We start from the raw sequence: 9,613 nt of genomic DNA, 5'->3' as shown, positions 1-9,613 counted from the left end.
ATTATGTCTTTACAGGAGAGAAATGTGACCGAAATAAGACAATTGTCAATGAAATATTTGCATATAATGTGGCATTAAATATCATGCATGAAAGTAAGGATCTTGAGCCAAGATCAGTCGAAGAATGTCGACAAAGGAATGATTGGCCAAAATGGAAAGAAGCCATGAAGGCTGAATTAGACTCACTTGCAAAACGTGAAGTCTTCGGACCTGTAGTCCGTACACTAGAAGATGTAAAACCTATTGGATACAGATGGGTATTTGTGAGAAAATGAAATGAGAAAAATGAAGTTGTGCGCTATAAAGCCCGACTTGTGGCACAAGGTTTTTCACAAAGGCCCGGTATAGATTATGAAGAAACGTATTCCCCTGTAATGGATGCAATAATATTGCGTTATTTGGTCAGTTTATCTGCATATCATAAACTGCATATGCATTTAATGGATGTGGTAGTATCCTATATATATGGCTCATTAGATCAGGATATCTATATGAAAGTCCCTGAAGGACTAAAGATATCTAAACCGTCCAATGAATATTCGCAAGGGTTATACTCAGTCAAATTGCAAAGATCTTTATATGGTCTAAAGCAATCTGGACGAATGTGGTATAATTGTCTTATTGAGTATCTGGCCAAAAACGGATTCAAGAATGATGATATCTGCCCATGTGTTTCCATAAAGAAATCTGCATCTGGGTTCATTATACACTATGAGAAAAAAGGCCTATGGCCACGCTTTTTTCTTGCCACGCTTCAAAAGCGTGGCCAAAAGTGGGCAATGGCCACGCTTTTATGAGGGTGGCGATAGATTAGAGATTTGGCCACTTTATTTTTGCCACGCTTCAAAAGCGTGGCGAAAAGGATCAACGACCACGCTTTTGTAAGGGTGGCCATTGATTAGAGAAACGGCCACGTTTTTTTCTGACACGCTTCAAAAGTGTGGCCATAGAGAGAAACAAAGACGTTTTAAAAGCATGGCGACAGGATTTCATTACGGCCACGCTTACAAAACGTGGCCATATCCTGGTACTCTTTTGGCACGCTTTAAAAGCGTGGCCAAAAGGTTTTTTTTTTTAAAAAAAAACTAATAACCCCAAACCCAATAACCCTGAATCCTACTAACCCTAAAACTTCAAAAGCTTCGAGACTCTCTCAGTCTCCGTCACTCACAACCCCTAACCCTAATAACCCATCACGCTCCACCTTCCACATCCCTATCTCAATCTCCAGCTCCCGCAAACCTTAATCCCAATCCGACTCTGCTCTCCGCGCCACCGCCCCGCCGCCGTTGCAGCAGCATCATCCCACCTAATCCTACGTGCCGCCTCAGGTCTCCACTGGACCTCCCTTCGTGCCTTCCGCCGCCCCCTCCTTCCGGCCGCTGTCTCCTCAGGCACCGCACTTCTCCCCGCTGCCAAATCTATCCGGAGGCGCCGCTCCGCCCAGCCTTGCCTACCAGAATCTGTCGATTCCACCTCCTGGTGTTAGCTCTGCGGCTACAATGGCTCCCGGCGTCGCCTCTACTGCTGGTGGCATTGCAGTTCCGGCGTCTGTGCCGCACATGCAGCCAATGATGTCGTATCAGGCTCCCCCGACGTCTTCTCCTCCCTCGCTGCCCTCCGCTCCGGCCAGTACCGCACCGGATTTGGCCCCATCCTCTCTGCCGGTACCTTCGTCTCTGCCCTCGTTGTCGGATTCGTCGCCATCTACGCCGCTCCCTTCCCCCTCGATCTCGCGCCCTTCGTCAGAGACGTGCTCTTCTACTTGACGGCAGCGATGTTCCTCTTCTACGTGTATCTTAGCGCGGAGATCTTCATGTGGCAGGCGATTGGATTCGTAGGGTTTTATGCATTCTTCGTTGGTCTCGTGTTCTATTTGGACTTGGGAGTAGTTGATGGCAGAGGCAAGAGTGGGAATTCTTCCACAGATCTTGAGGAGCAGAAGGAATTAGTTGCGGTGCACGTTGACTCCGACGCCAAGGTTTCGGGATCTATGAACGACGAAAAGCGCAGGTCTGGATTTCCGGGAGCTTATGGATTGGTATGTTTCAATTTCAACTAAACTGATAATTTTTCTGATTTAGAGTTTGATATAAAGGGATTTGGTTTTTTATGGCAATTGGATCTGATAACTTGGCTTTCTTGGTTTGTTACTTTGTTGGCTAGAACCTAAATGAAAGAAATAGTAGTAGGAATAAGGAACATGATCTATGTTCTTACCAACTTATTTGAATTTAGGCGTTGGATTTGTTTGATTCTTTTTTGCAGTGTACATGGTATTGTACACGTTTTCTGATTAAACTCATTGCATTGATGTAACCATGATCATTTTGATTGTATAATTAAGAACGAGCTAGCGAATCGCCTTGCGAAACTGAATCACAACGCGGCGTGATGAAGAGTTCAGATAAACCTCCTAAGGGGTCAAATTCAGGAACCCTAGCTGCTGAATCACCTGTTGTGAACAATCTTCTCCTTCCCTATCTAGGGTTTTTGAAACCAATGGCTTCCTCTCCTCATTTTGATGATGTAAAATACTCCTCCTTTTTGAATTTTATTTTTTCTTTTCCCTTTCTATCTATGAATCTCGGCCCTCACTTCAATTTTGTCAAACGCAGCAAGACTTCAATTTTGAAGGCGGATTTTCCGGAACGTGTTCTGATTATGACGACGAATATTACGATAATGACCCTTTCGCACCCAAGAAGGTAATCAAATATAATCCACTATAGTAGAGTTTATTCTATGTGATTTTGCGTTACATGTTCTCTAATTAGAATGTTCTATGTGGAAAATGGAATACGTTCGTCAATTGTACGTGACTCGTTGAAGGTTGGATATTTGTTTTCTAAAATTGTACTCTGTTCTATTTGTTATTGGTTCGGGCAAAATCAAAGGCTGAAGAAGCTGCTTCTGGTGTAACCACTGGAATGATATTGTCTCTTCGTAAGAGGTATAACGAAATCTTAGTTGTACTGTGTTCAGGTTGCTGTGAGGATATAATTTGAGCCTAAACTTCTTTCTGTGGCTCTTTCTTTCTGGCAGTCTTCAAAACTGTAAGGATACCTTTGCCACATGCCAAGTACGTCTTACTTTTATGAATTCAATTACTCAAAGTTGATATTCTCTTCTTGATCGAAGTGGACTGTTCAAATTGTATTCTTTTACTATTATTTTTTTTAATTGTCATATCTTAGATTGAATTCTACCTTTTCCTTTTCTTAGAAACTTGATTTGATAATTCCATATTTAATTTATTTTTCATTATTCTTGTTTAATTTGGTTACTAACTTACTATTATTATTATTATTACTATTATTATTATTCTTGTTTAATTGGCCACAACCAGGCACGGACCCATGCATAGTAGTGAGGGGCACTTGCCCCCACTCTCATTTCATATTTTTCAACAAAAAAAAAATTATATATATATAATATGCTCCTATTTTAAATTTTAAATGACCTCACTACAAATAACAAAGTCCAATTGTTAAAAGCCTCAAACCCATTTTATCTTTCTATCATTTTGACTATTAGTTAACCTAATCAAATTTAGTCGTCTTCTATTCTTAAATCCTAGCCGTCACTCATTTATTCTTTTAAACCCTTTTCTTAGTTTCATATTTTCAACCGTCTTTTCTATTCCTTATCTAGTGGTCATTTTCTCTTCATCGAAAGGTAAATTTTAAATTCTCTATTTTTGTTTTATATAGCTCTCTATGACTTTATTTATTTTTCAATTTCATTGTTTCTCTTTTTGATATTTTCAATTGTAAATTTTAATTCAAACAATTATAGTTTAGGTATTAATCTATTTTTTTATTCTCTTAATGAATTTATATATATTATTTTATTTTCAATTTAGTGATCCTTATTATTTATTTGTTTATCTTTCGTTCTATTCTATTATATGTAATTATGTTGCATATAAATTTTTAAAGTGAATTGATCAATTTATTAATTTAAAAAATATATTTTTATTTTTAGAAATAATAATAAAAAAATATTTCAAAAGAAAGCTACCACTAAAATCTAAAGTCACTCCATTAGTCAATATAACTTTTGTTTTTTTTTTGTATTCGAATAATTAATATGCATTTTTATATTTTTTAAATTTAAATTAATATATCTTTTGATAGTAATGTGTATTATTTTTGTCCCCCCAACATAAATTTTCAGGGTCCGTCACTGGCCACAACTTAAGCATATCAAGCATATTTCTGTCACTGCTATCTCTCAAGCTTACGAGTAATGATATTAACGAAGCCAAACTGGTTCATCTCAGCCCCCATATGTAAGCAAGCCATCAACTCATTCACACTTCAAGCTATTGCTTTCACTAGGCAAATCTTTTAGTAATATTATTTCTTTCATTGTGACTTTTAGGTTATTTGAACAAAGAACAAGATGGAGACTTGGCATTACAGATGAAGATCAATGCATGTTACTCTTGGATTTTCCAATGTGAATTGATTAAAATTTATAAAAACTGAATGTGACTATAATTTATATTTTTTCAATTTGCTGAAGTTATTTTCTATTAAGCTTTTTGTTTGTGCTTGATATATGTTGGATGAAACTTTGCTTTTATAATCAAGAACCAAGCTGTATAAATCATAGTTGTAGCCTACAATTCAAATAAAGCATCTAGATGAATGTAAGAATATAAAAATAAAATTGAAAACAAATCATTTCCAAAATACATAGAAAAACAAAAGAAAAGATTACTTGAGAGAATGACAATTTAAAATTAGTTGTGGTCCGGCCATCACAAATCCTACATCATAAATCGGCTTTATCATTCATAACTCGCCATTATTCACATTTATTACCCAGATAATTGGCATTGTAGTTCGGCATTTTAGTCATTACTCGGCAAATTACGTTATTAATCGGCGTTACAGTTACTAATCAACAATCAATGTCATTTATTAAAAAGTAACGTTACAAATCAGCTTAACGGACTGCTTCACAAAAGTGAAACGTCCAAACCCTTATTATTGCTCTTTAATACAGGCAATAAAGCAAGAACATAACCGATTTATACACTATCACCTATAAAAAGGTATGATCTTCTATCCTGAAGACACATTGAATTCTCAATACTAACTTAAGCTTCGGAGTGCCTTTGCAGGTACACTCCCCCCTGTTTCTTGCTCAAAGCTCTACGCGATTGGACACCCTCTCGGAGTAAAGCTCGGATTATCATAAGGCCTGAAGGTCGGCACCGAAAGTAATAGCTCGGCGTCGACTCCCAAAGACTGAGCTCTCCCTCCAGGTATCCATACAAGAACAATTGGCGCCCACCGTGGGGCCGAAAATATAAACCTCTCTACATATCATCGGCCTCAAGGTTCCCGTTTTGAAGTCATGGCTGAACAACCTCCACCCTCACCGTCCAAATTGCTCCGGATGGTGACCGAGTTGTGGCAAGTCGTGGCTGAGGAGAACCAAAGAATGGCAAATCAAATTGCCAACTTGAATAACACTCGAACCGAAAACAATGACCGACAAGAACGGACGGAAGAAGCCGAGCAGCAGTCAGGACCAACACATGTCTCAGACATTGCTCGACAGGAAGAGGAGCAACCCGAACATAACAAGGAAGCTCAGGAAAACAGAGCAAATGACGATCAGGAAAGCTCCCCTGGACCATTCACGGCGGAGGTAATGAACTTCGTGCTACCCCGAAGGTTTACCCTGCCGACCACCCTAATTCCCTATGATGGGTTAGGTGATCCAAAGAAATACATAAAAAAGTTCACCTCCATAATGATAGTAAACGGTGCATCTGATAAAGTTTTATCTCGTTGTTTTCCATCTTACTTAGACGGTCCTGCACTTGATTGGTTTTGTTCTTTGCCTGCAGGTTCCATTTCTCGATTCTGAGACATATCAAATCCCTTTGAGGAGCACTTTGCTGGATCAGCCATCTACCTACATGACTCCGACTACCTGAACACAGTCAAGCAAGGTAAGCACGAAAGCCTCAAGGACTACATGACGCGCTTCACAAAGATAGCCATAAGTATACCCGACCTTCACCCCGAGGTGGAACTACACGCCATAAAAAGCGAATTAAGACCAGGAAAATTCCAGGAAACTATTGCTGTGGCCAAACCAAAAACCATGGCCGAATTCCATGAAAAAGCTAAAGGACAGATTGACATCGAAGAGCTCTGACAAGCTCGAAAAATAGAAAAGCCTCACTATAGAGACGATGACAAGCCACGGGACAGCAAGAGGAATTTCAAACCAATTCCACGATATGAAACCTATACCAAATTCAACACCAAGCGCGATGACATCATCAAGGAGATCTTGAATTCGAAATTAATCAAGCCACCACGAAAAGCTGGCAGTTACCCAGATTCAAAAGGCACTGACCGATCAAAATACTGCTCCTTCCACCAGAAGCACAGACACAATACCAACGACTGCATCATCGCCAAAGACCTGCTGGAGCGACTAGCTCGGCAGGGTCACCTGGACAAATTCATCAGCGGCCACATGCAGCGGCGAGCACCTCCTTCAGGAGACCAAAGCTCGGCTATACAACATAGCCGAGATAGAGACCGAGCGAACAATAGCCATCCTGAACTACCAACGCATACAATCAACTGTATTTCCGGAGGTTTTGCAGGTGGCAGAGCCACAAGCTCGGCAAGAAAAAGATCTTACCGAGCTATACTTTCCATCAACGCCGATCAAAGTCAACAGTAGCCACCGCCGACATCTCCATAGATAACATTCCAGACAGCCGATCATGACAACAGCGTAGCAAATCTGGATGATCCCATCGTAATCTCCCTACAGCTCAGAGATCTCCTAGTTAAAAAGGTGTTGCTCGATCCAGGCAGCAGCGCCGACGTTCTCTTTTACTCAACATTCCAGAAAATGAAACTAAGTGATAACATCATCCAACCTTCCACTGGTGATTTGGTAGGATTCTCAAGTGAGCGAGTCCCGGTTATGGGCTCTGTGTGGTTACAAACCACACTCGGTAAGTTTCCCTCGTCAAAAACTTCAGACATTCAATACTTAGTTGTTGATTGCTTCAGTCCGTATAATATTATACTTGGCCGACCTTTCTTAAATAGGTTCGGCGCTATAGTATCTACAATTCATCTTTGTGTTAAGTTCCCTTTGCAGAACAATACAATTGCAACCATTCACAGTGATGCCCGAGAAGCCAGGGAGTGCTACAACAATAGTCTCAAAAGACCTCACCGTAACACAAAAGCCCAGGTCCATAATATCGGCAACATGAACAAGCAACACATGCTGGCCGACCTTGATCCCAGAGCAGGAACACTGGAAAGGCCGACTCCAACAGAAGACCTAGATAAAATCTATTTCACAGAAAACACAGACAAATTCACATACGTCGGCTCAACATTATCTTCAGAAGAAAAATCATCATTCCGAGCATTTTTACAACGAAATGCCGACCTGTTTGCTTGGACCCCAGCTGATATGCCAGGCATCGATCCATCCATCATATCACACAAGTTAGCATTAGATCCATCTATCCGACCTGTAGCACAGAAAAAGAGAAATCTCGGCCACGACCGAAAGCAAGCTTCCCTAGAAGAAACCAAGAAGCTCATCAACGCGGATTTCATCCGAGAAATCAGATTCACAACATGGCTGGTGAACGTCGTCATGGTTAAAAAACATAACGGTAAACGGCGCATGTGTGTTGATTTCACCGATCTCAACAAAGCATGCCCCAAAGATTCCTACCCTTTGCCCTTTATTGATTGTTTAGTTGATAATGCCTCTGGTTTTGAAAAACTCAGCTTTATGGATGCATATTCTGGTTATAACCAGATCCACATGCATCCATCTGATCAAAATAAGATAGCCTTTATTACTGAATATGGAAACTGGAAACATAAAGTCATACCATTTGGGCTTAAGAATGCAGGTGCGACATATCAACGTCTAATGGACAAAGTCTTCGCCAAACAAATCGGCAGAAACATTGAGGTCTACGTTGACGATATGGTCACCAAGACAAAGATCGGCAATAACCACCTTGATGACCTCACAAAAATCTTCGGCCAGCTAAGAAAATACAACATGCGGTTAAATCCCGAAAAGTGCGCATTTGGGGTTCAAAGCGGTAAATTCCTCGGCTTCATGCTCACCAGCCGAGGTATTGAGGCAAATCCTAAAAAATGCCGAGCTATTTTAGACATGACAAGCCCACAAACCATCAAGGAAGTCCAGCGGTTAACAGGGAGACTTGTGGCGCTTTCTAGATTCTTACATTGCCTAGCTTCTAAATCTTCATGTTTTTTCCAAACTTTAAAAATGAAAAAAGCTTTCCAATGGACTGATGAATGTGAACAAGCATTTACAACTATAAAAGAAACTCTTTCAAAACCACCAATTTTACACACACCCCTACAAGGGGAGCCACTATTCTTATATTTATCTGTTACTAACTGGGCTATAAGCTCCGCTCTTGTTGCAGAAAGGGCAAAGAAACAGTTCCCGATCTATTTTACCAGCAAAACCTTACAGAATGACGAGCTTCGATACCCGAGCATTGAGAAGCTGGCACTCGCGCTTGTCTTCTCAGCCAGAAGACTCCGACCATACTTTCAGAGCCATGAAATCCATGTTAGAACAGATTAACCTTCGCGACAAGTGCTGCAGAAGCCTGAACTGGCTGGCCGACTAGTAAAATAGTCGGTGGAACTATCGAAATTCGATATCAAGTACGAGGGCCGAGCATCCATCAAATCACAGTTTTTGGCCGACTTTATTGCCGAGTTCTCAGTACCGAATACAACTGAAGATTACATCGAATGGTCTTTATATGTCGACGGGTCCTCCAACCCACACGGGTGTGGCGCAGGTATTATACTTGATGATGGTCACGGCAATGTCATCGAACATTCCCTCAACTTCTCATTTAAAGCAAGAAACAATCAAAGTGAGTATGAAGCACTAATTGCCGGCTTTAGACTCGCTGCCGATCTTAACATCACCGAACTTAAGGTATATTGCGACTCCTTACTTGTCATCCAACAGGTAAACAACCTATACCAAGTAAAGGACCCTTTGCTCTCTAAGTACCTGGATGTCGTACACAATTTACTTTCAAAATTTTTCAAATATGAAATACAGCACATACCAAGGGAGAGCAATGGCCGAGCTGACATTCTGTCTAAGCTCACTAGTACTCAACCAAATAGGTCATCACTTTATCAGTCAACACTACTCAAGCCAAGCATTGAACTAACACAAGTCTTAAGTGTAACACAGGAAGCAGATTGGAGATCCCCATACATACAGTATCTCCAGACAGGGGTCTTACTAGACGACGTCGAAAATGCTCGGTATTTCCGCCGACAAGCCTCTTTTTTTACAATTTATAATAATTGCCTATATAGACGGGGATTCTCCCGTCCATTACTCAAATGTCTTTGCAGAATAGAAGCCGAGCTTACACTTGCTGAGGCACATGAAGGGATCTGTGGTACACACCTCGGAGCCCGAAGTCTGTATTCAAAAATCCTCAGAGCTGGATTATATTGGCCGACAATTCGACAGGATTGTCAAGCAAAAGTCAAAAGCTGTAACAACTGCCAAAAACACA

At 40.7% G+C, this 9,613-nt stretch overlaps 2 protein-coding genes across 3 annotated transcripts in view; both read left to right on the top strand.

Annotated features, from left to right (window-relative positions):
- Positions 2,298-3,143, top strand: LOC110266263. The gene is made up of 3 exons (XM_021110575.1): positions 2,298-2,529; positions 2,619-2,708; positions 2,886-3,143. The coding sequence occupies exons 1-3, from the start codon at positions 2,395-2,397 to the stop codon at positions 3,006-3,008; spliced, it is 348 nt and encodes a 115-aa protein (XP_020966234.1). The 5' UTR covers positions 2,298-2,394; the 3' UTR covers positions 3,009-3,143.
- Positions 4,191-9,613, top strand: part of LOC107617175 — a 14,684-nt gene continuing 9,261 nt past the window's right edge. For both annotated transcript variants that reach the window (XM_021110574.1, XM_021110573.1), the window contains exons 1-2: positions 4,191-4,294; positions 4,387-4,464. In XM_021110574.1, the coding sequence (XP_020966233.1) occupies positions 4,252-4,294; positions 4,387-4,464 (121 nt within the window). In that variant the 5' untranslated portion in view covers positions 4,191-4,251. The remainder of the gene's footprint in view (positions 4,295-4,386; positions 4,465-9,613) is intronic.

The sequence above is a fragment of the Arachis ipaensis genome, chromosome B09 (assembly GCF_000816755.2).
Source record: "Arachis ipaensis cultivar K30076 chromosome B09, Araip1.1, whole genome shotgun sequence".
Taxonomy (NCBI): Eukaryota; Viridiplantae; Streptophyta; class Magnoliopsida; order Fabales; family Fabaceae; genus Arachis; species Arachis ipaensis.
The sequence above is the reverse complement of the archived record's forward strand: the minus strand, read 5'-3'. Positions and strand labels throughout refer to the sequence as shown.